The sequence below is a fragment of the Pleurotus ostreatus genome, assembly GCF_014466165.1.
Source record: "Pleurotus ostreatus strain PC9 chromosome Unknown scaffold_5, whole genome shotgun sequence".
NCBI lineage: Eukaryota > Fungi > Basidiomycota > Agaricomycetes > Agaricales > Pleurotaceae > Pleurotus > Pleurotus ostreatus.
In genome coordinates, this window is record NW_023503160.1 from 3276235 (window position 1) to 3293944 (window position 17710).

The 17710-nt window shown below is 50.7% G+C and overlaps 4 protein-coding genes across 4 annotated transcripts; all 4 read right to left on the bottom strand.

Annotated features, from left to right (window-relative positions):
• Window positions 1-513: 513 nt before the first annotated feature.
• Window positions 514-2649, bottom strand: TIM50 (mitochondrial inner membrane protein required for protein import; the record flags this gene model as incomplete). The annotated part of the gene is made up of 9 exons (XM_036777719.1): window positions 514-795; window positions 854-1032; window positions 1081-1237; window positions 1286-1387; window positions 1438-1542; window positions 1592-1708; window positions 1765-1830; window positions 1885-2100; window positions 2620-2649. The coding sequence occupies 9 exons, from the start codon at window positions 2647-2649 to the stop codon at window positions 514-516; spliced, it is 1254 nt and encodes a 417-aa protein (XP_036631339.1).
• A 1998-nt stretch (window positions 2650-4647) lies between these two features.
• Window positions 4648-7005, bottom strand: PC9H_008205 (uncharacterized protein; the record flags this gene model as incomplete). The annotated part of the gene is made up of 13 exons (XM_036777720.1): window positions 4648-4730; window positions 4792-4895; window positions 4945-5050; window positions 5113-5500; window positions 5552-5579; window positions 5634-5893; window positions 5946-6052; window positions 6100-6136; window positions 6194-6361; window positions 6415-6473; window positions 6530-6617; window positions 6676-6917; window positions 6966-7005. 13 exons carry the CDS (start codon window positions 7003-7005, stop codon window positions 4648-4650), a joined length of 1710 nt encoding a protein of 569 aa, XP_036631340.1.
• A 782-nt stretch (window positions 7006-7787) lies between these two features.
• PC9H_008206 (uncharacterized protein) lies at window positions 7788-9767 on the bottom strand (the record flags this gene model as incomplete). The annotated part of the gene is made up of 9 exons (XM_036777721.1): window positions 7788-7837; window positions 7892-7925; window positions 7981-8063; window positions 8125-8413; window positions 8469-8524; window positions 8607-8749; window positions 8809-9433; window positions 9489-9509; window positions 9560-9767. The coding sequence occupies 9 exons, from the start codon at window positions 9765-9767 to the stop codon at window positions 7788-7790; spliced, it is 1509 nt and encodes a 502-aa protein (XP_036631341.1).
• A 704-nt stretch (window positions 9768-10471) lies between these two features.
• Window positions 10472-17397, bottom strand: BEM2 (rho GTPase-activating protein; the record flags this gene model as incomplete). Its single annotated transcript, XM_036777722.1, has 12 exons — window positions 10472-10639; window positions 10695-10848; window positions 10898-11003; window positions 11052-11177; window positions 11230-11286; window positions 11335-11472; window positions 11532-12331; window positions 12380-13044; window positions 13099-13563; window positions 13618-14413; window positions 14462-16960; window positions 17090-17397. 12 exons carry the CDS (start codon window positions 17395-17397, stop codon window positions 10472-10474), a joined length of 6282 nt encoding a protein of 2093 aa, XP_036631342.1.
• Between the last annotated feature and the right edge of the window lie 313 nt (window positions 17398-17710).

Sequence of the window (17710 nt, forward strand, 5' to 3'; positions counted from 1 at the left end):
GAATTCATCACGAGGTCGTCTTACACCCAGAATGACAAACATTCTGGCTAAGGTTTGTAAATTGTATATGGCGAATTGCGCGACATTCTAAACGCATGAAGCACTTAACGAAGTTGGAGCCCGCACGTAAGCAGCGTCGTTCGAACGAGGGAATGATAGGATTCTAGAGATACGCTCCAGCAGCGGGCGAGCTGCCGTGGGCACGGGGCGATGAGGAGGCTTGTCGAAAGATACTGAGACGGCATCAAGAGTGCTAGTGACAAGCCAAGTTCGCTCGCATCTTTTCTGTACCGCTATGCTCCGAGTCCAATTGTGAGGCATGTGCTTGATTAGCGTTCAACTCTTGGCTCGCTAGAGGCCTTGTTGACAGCAGTCTGTATCACTGCACATCTCCAAGGTCGGTCGCAACAGGGGCCTAATTCGACAACCTCAATCCAACAGTCATATATGCCTGAAGTGTGATTATAGGTAGTATAAGAATAGTCCAACTGAGTATTGCGTAGAGTACTTAAATCACTTGGACGTCGACGTCGCCGAAGATGGCGCTGGAGACGCTGGAGGGCTACCCGCTGCTGGATCAGCTGGCTTGGTTTGTCCCGTCATCAGACCGAACATCTCCCATAAACTATTAGGTTGCCCTTCGTTCATCGCCTGTTGGTCCTGCTCCAAAAGCCTATCAAACTCCTCCCGATGTGCCATGATGTACGCTTGCTCCTCTTTGTAGAGCTGCTGCGCCTCTAGTCGCTTCTGTTCAAGATACGTCAAGGGCACCGCCGATCGGGGCTGACTACTCGGCTGCAATGTGGTGATGTGGGTGAGCACAGACGAATGGATAGATGGATAGTAGACTTACTCCACCGAACATACTACTCAATGTCAAGGAGCTTGACACACCCTTCGACTTCTTCGACCACTCCTCGATGTGCCGTTGCTTCGCCTCAGCTTCTTTCTTCGCGTATTCTATGGATACATCCTTCCCATGGTATGCCTCAAGGATTGGCCGTACATCGGGAGCCTTGTAGATAGCGAGGGCTACGTAGACCATGAGCGGCTATATCAGAGAAAGAGATGCGAACTTACATTCGAGGAACGGAATCATGGACACAAGCCCCTTGTCCTTGGGGTCGCCTGTCCATTTAGGAAGAAGGATCGAGTTTTCGGGGTGGGTGGATATGTGGTCTTCGTGGGTGTCTAGCAAGACGACTTTTGACAGATCCCGATTCAGGTACGATAAATCCTGGACACAATGAGTATCTATAGGATCCTTGAGCGAGCTACAACTGACCTTGACAATCTTGCCGTTTATCGACCGTGTAGCGTCGCGGAATAGTTTATGTGTGATAAAGAAGTTATACTTGTCTAGTTTTTCGAGGATGGGCATAGCAGTCTGGGAAGTAACATCAGCTCTATATCACGAACAGATCCAAGCGCACTCACATAGTGATATTGCGTAGTGAATATGACGACCTCATAAAATTGCGAGATATAAGCAAGGAAATAATCTACTCCGGGTCGTTTTGCAGTCCGCCAGCCATGCTGGCGCTGTAATCGCGTTAGCAGTCACGTCTCCGTGGATTCTCGGAGTACATACATCCCATGTGGAGGTGACGAGTAGGTCGTCGAGGGAGACTAATAGGGTATAAGGCTTGCCGTGCGGGGGTGGTAACTGGGGTGGAAGAAGTTCCGACCATGCGGGTTTGTTGAAGTACTAAACCCTATATCTCAGTGGTCTATTTCTTCTATTATTAAAGACAAGAAACGCACATCGAAAAGTTCCTTGAACCGATCCGTCGTTCGTCCCCACCGAGTAGCTGGCGCTTCTTCAGCTTTCTGTTGATTTGTTCAGTCACTTCGGCGGGGCGTACGGTAAATACAACAACGCACCATTTTCCGTAGCTTGAGCTCTTCCTCGTCGTACTCTCGGCCCATGTATACGCTGTTGACCCCGAAGGCCAGCACGAGCATGGCCAGCGACACGCGACCTAGATACCGCCGCCGACGCTCAATCGATGATGGAGAGTCTTTCGAAGACCTCGCGCCCGTCCGCTGCTTCTCCTCAACTGGTTCGACTGGAGATATGTCCAAGCTGGGGAACGCGGTCTGCGGAGGTGGCCGCTCCGTCGGGCTCGACGATGAACTCGATTCCGACGGCAGGGGCGGCGGTCCTGGCTTTTGAGGGGGGACACTCTGCGACAGACATCGCACCGAGCGCAGTGCTGTTTGACGAGCTAGTGGCCGCGAAAGTACTGCAAACATCGAGGCGACAAAAACGCTAGTGCAAGTTTTACAAAGTGACCTCCGGGCGCTAGCTCCTAGCAAGCCCATGTGGCAATGTGGGAAAGTATAACTTGGGACGACGGCATTTCGGCGAAATCTTGAGCAAGCACAACAAGGCCGGTTCACAACTTCCGGTGAAAGTGAGGAATGTAGAGACCCTGACTAAGGTGACCATGAGCCTTTTGCACTTTTACTGCGTTTGGTATGATACAGGGAAAAGTGCGGGAGAGGACAAGCAAGGTCTCTGTGAACCCCAATGTCCCATCGTGTAATGAGTTTTTGATTCATACACAGTATCATGAAAAGCCATTACTTACTCCTATATCGCTACGGAATCGCAACCTGGACAACTGTGAGGAAGGCAGAGGTCATGATATATACCCCTAGCTCCTGTCAGGAGATCATTCCGGGAAGTAAGGTCGAAGGTAAACAGGCTAGACGGGGATAGTAAAATCGATTGCAGACTGTTAAGCAGTGTTCAACGCCCTTTGGTGGCAGAGGTGGATAGTAGGACACCCCGCCCAGCCATATTAGGGAAGGAGAAGGAGAAATGGGAGAGTTGTGCGCTTGTGCGTGATTTCTGACACATCAATGGGCTCAAACTGTTCAAACTGATGGCACGCCTGTTGATTTTTATACACACAAAGGCGGGAAACAGCGTACGCTGGGGTATGCCATCCAGCCTAGTGAAGGAGGTTATACCGGCACGTCTGAAATTTCGTACGGGATTTCCGTGTGTCGATGAAGTCCCAGCATCCGCGTCGCGTCGCGATCGGCCAGTGGCCGTGCTGAATTATCCATTTGTTGAATACATTATTTTGCTTTGTTTTGTTTCCCGCCAGTAGAGCACATAAATACCTCGCCGTTCACCTTCTCTCCCCTACGGCTCCTGGCTTTTGCCATCTAGGTACGTCTCTCGCCTTCGCTCTTCTCCCCATCTACTGACCGCAACATTCCGCCCTCTACAGAGGATTGGTCTGTCCCATCGGTGAGTCCCCCGCTCGCCGTCGTCCGCGCCATTGCTGACACCATGCCATTAGCTTGGAGGGAGGATGGGAGGATACTGACGCTCGCGGAGAGCACCGTGTGGAGGGGTGGGGAGGGTTCTTTCGCCATCGACTTTGGGTACACCACGCAAGCTACCAACCACCTTCTGCCTACCGCTTCCGTTCGTCCCCCACGAGGGGGTTCGGGCGCGAGCCGTACTGCGGGAGGGTGCCACGATGGTCCCGGCATCGGTTGCTTTGCTCGCAGTGAGTGTTATCTGTCCCGCCTTTGAGAATATACACTCATCGCCGATTTACCTCTTAGGCGGGCAGCATTGACACCGCATTCGACGCTTTCGGTTATCGTCTCCTCAGGATTCGAGTCGACTCCCCGTGATCCGGCAGGTGCGCACCAGCATGGGCGCAAACCCCCGGTTTCATTTTGGCCTACGTTTGCTCGCGGTTTGACCTTGCCCTTTTGGGGAGGTTTCATTCTGCGTGTCGGTAGCAGTCAGTGAGAGGTGCGCCAAGGGTCAACACGGATGGGTAGTTGGTTAGGTGAGCCCTCACTTTCATCTGTCCGACTGGCGTGTACTGACTAGGCGGGCAGAGGTGCTCTCCGTATTTTATCTCCGCAGACCTCAACGTCAAATCTCGACCTCAAGAGTCGCCCTCAAGAACTCAAGACCTTAAGACCTCGGGATGGATCGGGTTCCTCAATTTCCCTTCTCCCTCTCTGCATGTCGCTCGGGTCTGTGTAAAGTAGGTAGTCCTCGGATGTTGGTGGCCCACTTCGGTGGTGTCGGGGGGAGTTTTGGCTGATGCCGGGGCAACTGGCATCAGCCTACCTGCGCCCGGCAAGACCCAACAGGGCAGGTGGATTCAGTCCTCCAGAAAGCGGCCAGGTTTAGAACCCGCATCCTCCCTTTGATGGGCGAGAGGAATTATATCGTAGTACTTAGTCCTAGATACTCATATTCGTCAGCTCCAGGAGACATACATATATTATTTATATTTACATACCTTTCCTCTCCCTCGTACTTACTTACACTCATATTTACCCTGTTTATATATTTTCATGTCGATCTATTCGCAAAGTCTCAAGGTTTCACTTCATGACACATCGATAGGAAGACTTCACCTTCGTACCATCCTTGTTTCGATCGACCTGTCAAATTCCCTCCTATTGGCACCTATGTTGCCCCTACTAAGCCCCTGTGTTATTCTAGTGCACAAGACGCAAAACACACTTCGAATTCGGCCTGAGGCCTGAACCTTGAACGTTTGAACGTTTGGATACCATAACATCATACCATCTGGCTGATAGCAAACATGAGAATTCGAGAGACTTATCTTGTATTTATGGTGATATGATGATACATGATTACACTTTCTCATCGACAGACCCGCTTTCGCGTACTGTTACTTCCTTAGCTTTACCCTCGTCTTCATGATGCGCATCCAGAGCTAGGAAGTCATTGTAGATATCAACTACATAAGCTTCACACTGAAATGATACGATACATACCTTTCTCTAGTCGGATAATCTCGTTCTGCCTTTGCTCCGCGGTGACGGACCCGAAAATCACATCCATGTCTTCCAAGCTACGACCCGTCGTCTCCGGGATTATCCTGGGGTCCGTTAGAGCGACGCGCAGTATGGGAGAAGATGCGGTCTCACAGGGCGAAGACAGCCAGTGCTCCTATGTTGAGCGTGCCGTACACAAAGAATATCTTGTAGTGAAGCTCAGACAGCATCTGGGGAGTCACCTTGGAGATGACAAAGTCTACGTAGACGAAGTGACAGCATGAGTAAGGGAAGTGTCCACGTAATGCGGCGAACACTTGCTCCATAACCATTGGGATGCGCTCGCCACTGCCAAACCATAATGCCTTGTTCTTGTCGGGAATATTTCAGAAGAATAGATCCAAGGAAGAGGTCCCCAGCCCAAACTATAGAAAAAGACGTATATGTAGAGCATCGCGGCCATTGCTTGACTTGCTGGAGGAGGGCTGGGAGCCGGGCCGTCCAAGGGAAGGTCCTGAGGTGGGTGGGTCTTCAGGATCGCGCCAGTGATGAAGAAGACGATTCCCATGCCCATGGCCGATGCAAACAGGGGACGTTTACGGCCAATCAAGTCGACAAAGAATAAAACGAAGAGACTGGTTGTTATGACTTTGACCACACCATAGATTCCCGAAGCGAGCAGGGAGTTCTTCGTGCCGGTGTACCCAATCTACAAGATCGGTGAGGTAGTGGATCGCGAAAGGCATAATCAGAATCATACAGATGTGAATATCTGGGGTGCATAGTAGCTGTTATTTTTCATTAAACTCCATCCTGGCCCTGACGATAACAAGTACACTTACTTGATAGAGTTCTGCCCCGTCAGCTGCTGGAATAAGAAGATGACGAAAGCTACCACGAATCGGACAAAGTTTCCTTTGCCGAAGAAAGCTTCTTTGAGTCCGAGACCCTTCCTTGCTGCACGTTCTTCTTCAATGGCGGCTTCGATCTCCGCCATCTCATGGATGACTTCAGGCGAGTCAACGGGCTGCTTGCGCAAGTACGCCAGACTTCTTATGGCGTCTTGATTACGATCAACCGATGCCAGCCACCTAGGGGACTCCTGCAGTAGCAAATCGTAAGAAACGAGGTAACGAAAGGGACGTATACGTTACTTTGAGCGTAAATAGACCAAAGCACATTATTCCAGCAGGAATAAGCTGCACTCCAAACGGTATTTTCCAAACCTTTGGATCGTTGTGTATATGTATGCCAATCCCGACTAATGTGAACGTCAGTGAAGACAGGTAAAACAGGAAAAGGGCGTACAGTTGATAAAATAAGAGATCATGACGCCCGTTGTGACCTAGGGCAACCACTTGGCTCAGCGCTCCGCCGCCGATGAATAAGATAAAAGACGCACCATGATTTGGAAGAGACCCGTGATTCGTCCTCGTTCGTTCTTGGGCGCGCATTCGGATATATACGCAGGGGCCACCGCAGAGATCCCGCCAATGCCTATACCAGAAATGACCCGCCCTGAGTAAATTTCTGCTAACCCGTTTGAACCTCCGGCTATAGTGGTGAGGATCTAAGGATGACACTCAGGCGCCATCCATGGGATGGTCGTGGATGAAGACCTACAGCGCCTACGATGAATACAACTGCGAACACCACCAAAGTCCATTTTCGACCAAGCTTAGCTATTCCATGGAGGGCGTCGGAAGTGGTGCAACAGATATGCCATGAAGGAGCTCACCCGAAATGGGAGCGCTGCCGAGAGCGCCAAAAAAGGCGCCAGCTTGAAGAACTGACACCACATTGGAGGACACAGCGTCGAGCCGTTTCTTGTCAGTATAGCTGTGTGAGTAGCAGCGACCAGCTCGGTGTGATCTACACGCGTACCTGATCTATTTCCCCATCCACGATGAGGCCGAAGTATTCACGAAAATACTGATTAGCGACGACGCCTGAATGAAGAACATCAACGGCCAAATCCAGCTCCCGGGAACGGAGTGTGCTCACCTCCAGCGACCCCACTGTAGATTCGTCAAGATAAGCGAACCCAAAGCAATTATTTAGAGCTGGATCCACGAACGTATCGTAGCCAAACAGGACGATGCCCCAGAAAGCAATAAACGCGTGCCCTAGACATCCACGATGAGCGAAGATTGACAGCAACCGGGAGGGCTCACAATAAACTCGACTATTCTTGAATCGATTAGAAGTGAGCATTCTGTGGGGCGACTGAGGGAAACGCACTCAAGAGCTGACCCGGACCTTGCTTCACGGCTATATAACAGCCTGAGCAATAGAAGCCTTGCGAGAGTCAGAAATTTGATACCAATAGCATATTCGGTCAAGTGACCTCTAGGATGACACTGGACAATGATCTTCTCTCACACCATTGGAGTTGGCTGAATTCTCTTTGGCTTCCAAGGTCGTGCACGCACATCGAAGGTACGTACCCCCACTGAGTACATACCCATGGTTTGGGGTGAACGAGCTTCCACTGCTATCGATAGCGACCAGTAATCAAACTGGGGCAACCGAGATGTCCACTTGGATGGAAGGCGTCTATGAAGCGAGCAACCGATAACGTGAGTAAGGTACGGATAGAGGGGAACGAAGAAGCAACTCACCTCATGGCCTGAATGTTCCATAAATAACATGGATCCACCAGGGTATCGGCATTTAGTACTAAGCAGAGGGCAATCGGGGATGCTTGGAAACAGGTGGACAAGCGACTAAGCCACAGCAACATAAAAGGAAGCATAATCATAAAAGGGGAATGGTCAATAGCTATGAATATAGCACGATGCGATACAGCAGATAGGAGAGCATTGAAACAAGTTGTAGTCCAACGATTGGATGGGGATCAGGGAAACGGGGGAGGGGGACACAGGTGATGGCGTTTAATTATGATCCAGATTGACAGACGAAAAACATGGTAGATAAATACTTGTCTTAGATATGAATGCAGGAGAAATAATCCAGCCGGTGCATCGTGATCGTGATTATACGAAGTTCGCGTTCTTAAGATGTTCACGGAGGATACCATCGCGTACTATGAAGGGGGAGATTAGAGTATACAAAGGGAATCGATGCAATGTATACGTACCACTTTTTAGCGTAGCTGAGGTCGCTTTGGTATCCTGCGACTCGATTGTGGTGAGCATATTCAAGACGGATGGGAATGAAACGACATACGGTGACAGATGTGGGATACAGATAGCCTATCCTCGGTTCTGGAGAGAACTGCTTTAACATGTCCTTGAACTTGTCACGTAGATCTAGATTGAAAAGGAGTATGTGAATAAGAAGTCGACTTTGGAACGACGCCAAAAATTGTACATTTAACCACACTCGATGCCTCGTTCGGTCTCTCCCCATAACTCGGCATGTGCTTGTTCACCTGTACACCCCTCTTTATCTTCTTCTTCAGCAAATCACATTTATTCAGAAAGACGATCATAGTGGCTTTCTGAAGGAGAGGAGTAGAGACGACAGCCTTCCACAAAATAAACGAATCCTCTAATCGATTAATGGAGGGGTCTTCATCAAGCCGCTCGTCAAAACAGGATACGGGTGCAAGGAAAATGACCGCGTTGACGTTATCGAAATAGGGAAGCCATGCATGTCGCTGTGGAAGTTGCTCAGGCGCGGTATGAGATTGGGATGGATGGAACAGAGCTCACCATTGTCCGTGAACCACCAACGTCGTATATCATCCATTCCTTCCCGAATTCGTGTCCTATAAGAGGATCTGGGTTAATGACCCGCAATTATATTGGCAGGGTTTTAAAGGGTTCAAAAGTAAACATGATATTTCATACCGATAGAGAAGGTAGGGATCGCACCCTGCTCAAAGAGGATCCTATGTTCCTGTACTCCAAGCGTCCGAAGCCGGGCACGGACAACGTCGTCATCCGTGGGCTCGTAGTCATTCGTGGCGATGCGCTCCAAGTCATCCAAGAAGCTAAGCAAACAGGTAATGGCTTTCAGAACCAGTACATTAGAGGAGAATGTCGTGCTTACAATCCAGTAGACTCCTCTAATGTGATATGCCTCTTCTTTAGCACTTTCCTGACGTTGGCGTCCCTCCACATAGCGAGCAAGTCTTGCCGACAACTAGCTAGTACGTCCGTCACTTTGTCGGTGCCGTCACGCGACTTATCCGACTCTCGACGTCCGCCAGAGAGATTAGACTTGAGGGCATCGCTCCAACACCTCACCATCAACTCTCTCCGACGCTGCGCAGTTGTAGGAACGGTGGGTGGGTCAAAAGGCGTAGCACGCATCTCTTCCGGAGGGGCGTTATGAACTTCGTCTGCCATGATCCCCAACCGTCGTTTCAAAGTCCCTTCCAACTGTCGAATGGGCGCAAGACGCAGTGCCAAAATTTGATGGGCTTCGTTGAGAATGGTGGGGGTCACCTTTGGCGCCGCAGAAACCGCAGCAACTGGCGGTTCTATGACTGCGTCTGTCTCTTCGTCGTCGTCGTCGTCAGATCCCCCTGGGTCTATCACCGGCTCGTGGTTAATTTCTGCTTGGATTGTATCGAGGATGGTGATGAACGAGCGAATCAAATTCAGCTGAATGACGGCACGCCAAGAGGTGCGTTCTTGAATCCATTGCTGGTAGGCGTACTTTAGGCAGAAATCTAAGGTGACGGTGAGCTTCTGGTTCGTTGTTCGGACCTGAAACAAAGAACTCACTTTTCAATGTAGTGGATTTGCCTAACCGCACTTTAAACCACGATATCGATTGTAAAAAATAGATCACTCACCGCTTTCAGCCTGCCCCAATAACAGAACACGCAAAATATTTTTTTGCTTCCTCAGCGCTACTCGCTCCAGCCTGATGGCTTCATCAATCTTGTCGCTTACTTGTTTGGCTTCTACTTCCTTCTGCTCTCGCAAAGCCCGTTCCTCTGGGGTCTCCTTGGCTGGCGGAGCCATCACGATCGCAAGGGGATCGTAGTCGTCTTTAACCATGGTAGTGTGCGCCAGTAATGATTGAGTCTTGAAATTTTATACGTGTAAAAAAGCTTCCGTCCGTCGACTCTTGAAATTACGATTAACAATAAACAGAAGGGAGATGGTCGAGCAAATTTGCATGAGAAAGCGCTGCCGGTGAGTAATTATTTAAGTTCCTGAGTGCGCGTCAGCGTTGTTGAGTCGGCGGTAAGCTTCTGATGAACATGGAGGCTCGGGTATCGGTATGCTGTAATTTAATCCAGGTTTGATGGTTGACGGCATGATACTCCGTTTGGCATAAAGCTTCCGGACCTCCGAGATCGGGCCAACCTGGATGCGGACGGAACCCCCAAAACAACCTTTGAACACCGTTGTTACGTGCTAACAACCCGATGGGGACCGACCGTGGCAGGCCTTGGCCCTGTGCAGGATAGTTCGAAGTGAAACAGGTGGTGACATATGCTGAGAAACTCATCCCCGCGACAGAGGGATACTGATACGTTACGAAAATTACGACAAGGTACTTTGGCGGCCACGAGTGACATGTAGGTATTCTACGACAGTCCGATGTCTGCAATGGAACAAGGAGGGACATGTAAATATGAAGGGGCGATGGAATGGGATGGTGATGGTATGAATACACATAGATTGCTTAGGTATCTCCACAAGAAAGAGTGCTGGGTTCCGTGGGGTGAGATGATTAGAGGAGCAAGTATAGTACATTATGATCCAGGGTTAAGCGTCGAGCGTTCAGATTCTTGGGTCGGACTAGTAAAGGATGTTTTATCGTCGTTACTCTCATCCTCCTCGTCTTCTTCCATAATCGGAGAGTCATACTCATCTTGATCAGCATCGACCTCAGGATCAGCTTCATCAAAGATGGTGTGGAACTGCGACAAGATTTAGTTTCACTCAGTGAGGGCATCAGAAAACAGGAAAGCCTACATGGGTGATCAGTGCCTTCACAAGCTTATGAGTGTGGCCCATGTTGGCCAGAATCATCACGAAGTCGTTGTGCGGAGCACGTAAGAGATTGGGGCTGAATACGATGGCTAACCCTTCAGCCGTCATTTGGTTACTTTCTTCGTAGTCCGTAACTCTGCGAATCTACGTTAGCTTTCTCCAAAGACGATGGATTGAGCACGCACTTATCAAGATGTTCTGCTACTCTTTTCAGAATATCAAAGTTGCCTGTAGGCAGTCCTTGGACAACTTCGCGTATTTTGGTCAGACGCGCGTCAAGGTCATCCAGCTCTGAAACAAGATGAGCTACGAAAACGCGATGGATCGGAAACAACGCACGCATTGCTTCAATGATTTCATAGTAGGCCGATGATGGGAAAATGGGCTCTGGTAATAGGCGAAACCATGTCTTGATTAGATCACACACGGCGTGGATGTCGGTGTCTGGATTGATGGGGTTCTCTCCTGAATGATAATAAGGTTAGATGCTGTGGGAAGAGAGGAATGTATAGCTGACCTCGATTGAATGCTTCTTTGAGTGAGTTGATCTCGGAGCTCGCGCCAGCAATTCGATCTCGAAGATGATCAACAAGGAGTCACATGTATGGACAAAACAACTTACATATTCCGACTTCTGTCAATCCGCGAGACTCTACTTCGTGGAGGCATTCCTGGATGACCTTTGGAATCGTCCCAGCGGGGACGGGTTCGTCTCCAGAGACTTCTCGCCGAAGCAGTACCTCAAGGTGAACACCAAAGACTGGACATAATCGGAGTTGTAAGCGCCCAAGGAATCATCTAAAGATCACGATCACGTACCAGCAGTTGGATCAACAGAGCCTTGCTTAGGGTGGTCATGTATATGATCAGAAGGCTGTGGCTTCAGTGCGTTTCCTAGATAAGTAAGGCGGCGTTTGGCAGCTATTTTTGCAACACGGTTGATAGTCTCCATCCACTTGATCATATCTTGTCTGTTCATCGCCTGAAGTAAATAATGTCCACCATCCTCCGTGTCGAGTTGAAAGGTGAATGATCTGGATTGATTGATATACTGGGCTGTGCGAGTGTCAACAAGGCTTATGACGTGCGTGGGCTTTCCAGAAGGTATGAAGTCGAGCTCGGCAGGTGACCGTTTCAAGGAAGTAGGCTGAACATCCGCTCCAAAAGCACTTGAAATTGGCCGCATAAACTGTAGGAAGGCGGACATGCTCTTCTTGTTTCGATGCTGCTTTTGGGCCGCCGATGATGGTGGCTTTCTAGGGCGCATCGCCTTCGTAAGGATATCATCACGTTTCTCGTTCTTTGCTTGTTCCTGAGCCTTCTCTTTCTGCAGGCGTAAGCGAAGGGTTTTGTCTCGTCGATACTTTTCTGATTGGAGCATCACCAGACGTTGGAATGGACGTGAGACCTTCTTTGCGGATACGGAGCCAGATACGGGCATCTGAGCGGCTTCTCGCTGGGCCTCGTCTTTGATGGCTCGGTAATCGAATTGTACGTTCGCAGCTTCTTTCTCGATATTGTTCAGGCGTTCCAATCCTCGGCGAAGTGGACTATCGCGCTGAGGATACGTACGACTTGACGATGACGTTGGCGCGTCAGCGATCAGATTGCAAATATGGCTGACGGCGAAATTAGTCAAGATCTAGACCACGGAACGCGAAACTTACCGTCTCTTATCGTAGTTAACCAGGAGGTTGCCAGGGGGGGAAGAATCTAGTACATCCGGAAGGGCGATGATTTCAAGCATACGCTCCATCAACCATCCGATGTCAACTATCAATGACCTTCGGGACGTAGGTGCTTCGATAGATGACTTCGAAAGTAGCGAGCTCAGAGAATCGCATTGACAACCACGCTGCAAAGCGATGTTTTGCCATACTCGGTGATACATCCGGCTCTCTATGCTCAGGAGCGCAGAGGTGATGACGGTCTCAACAAACGAGCGGGTACAAGGTCGGTCAGACAACGGCAGGTTTGAAGAGGATGGTAGACAGAAGCTGCGAAGGCGAGCAACTTCAATGGCTTGGAGCAGAAGCTCCAAACGAGCTTGCCGAGCACGTACGCCTAGTCGTGGCGTGACTATTTTGGAGATCAACCATTTACGGATGATTGTGTAGGCACGGACACAACTTCGAACGCCAGGGGGCAGGAGGCGATAGAAATTCTCGTGGGCCATCTCGGAAATGAAAGATGAAGGTTCCACGTCCTGGAAGTGAGAATAAATGGTCTGTATCTCTATGACTTCCTCGCTGGTTGGAAGCTCTCGTTGAGGAAACCACCCGATGCGGTCAGCCGTTTGCACTTCAAGCAAGTCAGCCGTGATGAAGAGATCCTAAGAACACAAGCGGTCAGCCCTCTCATAGTATCTGAACCGCAATGTTGATACCTCGTCCGTTACGGTACTGAACGCCGCAAAGGCCATTCCATCAATGTCCTCAACAAGCTCCTCTGCCGTAACTTGATCAAGGTTCGGAGCATCCCGACTACTGATGTTCCTCATTCTGGCCGCCGAACCACGAGGTTGAGGGGATAAAGCTTTGGGCCGCATGGACTGGAGGTGAAAAGCTCGCCCCAGAGAAGTCCTCTCTTCGAGGAGGATCGACCAAGAGTTGACCACATCCACATCATCGCACTCAGTGATGCCGTTCATAGCGTGGTCTATCTCGCTCTCCAGGAATGACTTCATGGAGTTGAACAGTTGTGGGTCATCAAGGATATCCTGTGCGCCTCCGCCATTGGTGATCCATTCGCTCAGAGTCTGGATAACTTCAGACCGTTTCCGCATAGGGACGAAGTAGTCCTTCGCTTCGTGCGTCTGTGGCTGGAAAGAAATGTATAGTTTGCGAAGGAGCTAGAAGGCGCGTCAGGAGAGGTGAATTAATGCTTATCACGGTTCTATACTGACCTCAAAAAACACCAACGGCGTGACGAAGCTTCGGAACACGCGCCACCAAACGGTCGAAAATTCTCCGTAGTCCATAAACAATTCGCGGGTCTTGCCTTCTTTCAGTGCCATTTCACCATTGTCATCAGCAACCGAGACGGAAACGTTCTTCAATCCATGTACAAGAATTTGCACTAAAGCATTGAGTGTCGCTGCCTGCACCAACACTCGGAGCGGCGGTTCCGTAGAGGGTTCCGAGATCGTCATTATGTCCTGTCGTTGCGAGATAGCGGGGAGGGAATTGCGTCGGGCCATGCTAGTCTTTCGTTCCAGGCTCTGCGAAGATCCGGGCTTGACTCGAATAGATGGAGCGCGACTCACGCTCTTCTCCCCAGGAGATACGTCGACGACGGAGCTGGGAGGACGCGAAGGGGCTTGCGACGGCGGGCGGGAGCCTAATGAAGCAGCCGGATCTGCACCAGGTCGAACAACGAGCACAAGTTCGCCTCCAAAAACGGGGATCATTGTACCGCCTCGCCTGATGCCAGCGAAGTCCCATCCACCGATATCAGATCGACGGCCTTTGCGGTCCTCCAGCCGAATATACTGCAAGTCGGTCGGGTCACTGTCTTGACGCCCTCGCAGGACAGAGGATCGATCGATGAGACTGAGCGCAGGTAAAGGTTCGGGGAAGATGAGAGGGATAAGGGCAGCGGAGGGGGAATAGCTATTGGGCGGTCGAGTCCAGTAATGGGGTTCAAAGAGGCCTTTCCGACGAGGTTCGGCCGCGAGAGACAAGGACATAAACTGGTCGACGCTGAGAAACACAATGAATACAGATCGAATCTCCTATAGGCATACTCACCGCTGGAACTTGGCAGCTAAGCCTCCACTACCGCCACGTTGACTGGACATATCCCGCCAGAAGGTGATCAACGAATGTAGATCGTCGTCTCCTCCATCACTAACAGTGGCTCGTCGAGGGCACAACGAAAACGATGTCCTTATCTTCTCGTATAACTGTTTCGCCTTGTCGAAAGCTTCTAATCTCCATTGCTCTTCCACGTCACCACCATCCCTCGCCCCGTCTAGAGCCATTTTGATGTGGTCCCTAATGGTACCACCCCAGGGCGTTACGCGAGGCTCTTTGATGCCCACCCATTCTCCGTCGGCATTGGGGTATACCCAGGTTTCGACAGCAACTAAGGCCTGTGGATCCACCCTCTTCCAGACTTTCTCCAATCGTGCAACAGGTTGGCTGCGCAAGGCGTCCGCGATGGCTCTCCACGAGCATTCGTCACCAGCAGAACGGCACAACTCGCCGATTCGAGTCCAGGTGGATATGGCTTCTGACCGAGAATGGGTTCGTGAAGTCTGGATGTGATGGTCCTCTGAACTGCTACCTGGGGAAGAGCTTTGAGCGGGATTGGCTGAATTACTGGAATCAGGCCCCAAGATCTGTAGTAAAATCAATTTCGTCAACCAGTGGGGATGATCGTTGCTTCCAAAAAGATTTGCTATGGCCTCATTGTCGGTGGCATTCGATAGGATTGATGAGACAGTAAGGTTCTCTGGGACTTGTTCAAGGATGGAACGATGAAAGAGAGTTAAACTCTGAGCGAGTAAACGAGGGTCGATTGTAGAAAGAACGGATCGCGAAAGACCCTCCAGCCGAAGGGCATTCCATTTTGTTTGGCGGGAAGGAGACGCGTTGTAGGGAGAGTGGGGTTCAAAAGTCCTCTGATCCAATACTGACTTCGAGGAAGGGGAAGAAGGGGCTGGCCGAGGAGGTTCCATCCCCAGTGCGTCCATAAGAGATGCCACCTTCGGAATGCCACCATCCGGCCGAGGCGAGAACGCGCCAAGATCAGGGGATTCATTCGACAACAGGGGAGTAGGAGCATAAACTGCCTGCGCTGAAAAAGACGTAGGTAGGCCGCTGGAGTGAATCGGGACTACCAAAGTTGCTTCAGGAAGTGTCTCCGAGCGCCACTCCTCCCACGAAGGCAAGTCAGAAGGTTCTCCGTGACATCTCAAATATTCTTGAGCCAGCCACAAAACTCTTTCACGTTCGCTTTCGCGTTTCTCATCCGGCGCCCCGCTGATGAGATATGCACAACATCTGGTGAACTCCGTTTCAAACTTCGAACGATTGACTAGGTCGGGTATCCAAAGGAGGATGGACGTGGCGAAGTCCTTCCACCGTTCCTGAGAGTTGACTTGCTGGCTGTCGGCGGCTTCTTTGAAAAACGTGGTGGCGAAAACTGTTTCGTGGACTAATGCTTCATAGGAACCTTTAATTACCCGCCCGCTGGGATCTAGAGTAAGTTCTGGGTGTTTGCTCCGCCCCCAATAAGCTCTCTTCTTCCTTCCCATAGACCCATCGCCCTCCCGGTGAGGTCTCAAGGAAGCGCCTCCAATGTCGTGTTCCTCTGGTTCCTCGATCTCCTGGTCGGCAGGTACTAACTCCGAAGGGAATAGGGCTTTGACAGCAGCGCTCCGATCTCCCGGTGGTTTGTAGAAATAGAGCTTTGAACCTTTCAATTCGAGCTTAAAGGGTTTCCAACCACGATCGGAAGATAAGTCAGGTGGGTGCCGAAAGAAGTTGGCATTGGCCTCAGTCAAGCGATTTATAAAGCCACTATGGTAGACGATCTGCGAAGATCGCTTCGTTTCAACAACCGCGTCCTCTACTACGTGTTCGACGGATTCTGCTGGTTCGATAATGAGAGGCGGCGCTAGAAGCGTTGTAGAACGCGCGGGCTCCGTCGTGAAGGGCTTTCCAGAGATCGACTTATCAAGGTCTTTGGACATCATAGGAAAGTCTCTTTCTGATGAGCCAGAACCCTTCCTGACAGGACTAGGGGGACCAAATCGAGGAGCGGCTAGTTTGGAAGATAGTTTGGGTGTGAAGGAATGCGAACGGGTATGTACATGAGGAGGTTGCGTAGCTGAAGATTCGTCTGCTGAACGGGAGATGGCTAATGGCGGCGCTGGCATTGGCAAGGTAGAGCTTCGTGGCGGAGACACGGACACGGACGGTTTGATCATTGGGAATGGCTGTCTCCCATTGATGAGACTTGCCGGAGATGAAGGGGTCGATGGCGAGACGCCACTAGCACTGCTGTCGCTACGTCCTCGGTATTGGGCTACCTTCTCTTGAAAGTTGGTGTTGATCGGTGATAGATTCGTCGGAGATATCTTCCCCAGGTCGTCCGCCGACCTAGACCATCCTCGACGTGATATGGCCCGGAGGTCGCCCAATCCACCAGACGATCCAGTAGGGGTAGAAGGTGATGGTGGCACAGGTTGATTTGGGATGTCCAGTGACCCCGGGTGTCTTGAGGAGAGATCCAAAACGGAGCTGTGGATAGCGATTGGTGAGCTCTGATACAGCGCACCGGATGCCAAGAAAGATGGAACGCGCCAGAAACACCAACTCGACGCATGTAGCCCAAATTTCTGTGGAAAAGCGCGAGACATGGCGACTCACCGACTCCCTCCTCCACCGTAAACTTGATCGAGTATAGGCCTCGGGTCCGTAGGACGGGATATCTTGTGCTTCCTTCCAGAAGAACTAGTGCTGGACCTGGGTTCCGACGTGCTATGAGTTATCTTTGAAGTCGAGACGCTGCGATTAAACCATTTCGACGGTCTTGAAAGAAATTGAGTGAATCCCGACGACGGCGACGCAGAACGAGGTAATCCAAGGAAAGCAGGAGACTGCTGTGCGTTCGTCGACAATGCCGAATCCTGGGGGCTCAATGTATTGAGAGACGGAGCACCACGTCGAGGAGCCATTTGTAGTCAGCGAAGCCGTGTAAATGGTGTGATCCACTGCGACCGTAATTTGATCTGATTCCTGAGCTCAACATGGGCCGCGTAATGGTGAAAATCGACCCCGCACGCACCAGGGACTTGTTATTTGAGGGAGAATGTCGTGGTCATGAGAGAGCTTGGAAGAAACGCGTCCAGGCCAAACAAAGCGCTTGTTTGTTTCTACCACACCAGTTGGCAGTCACACAACTCAATTTGCACTTTGCGCCGCCTTCATCAGCAGTCCATTCAAGACCGCGAGTATATTTCAATGGTCGCTTGATGGTCAACAATAGCC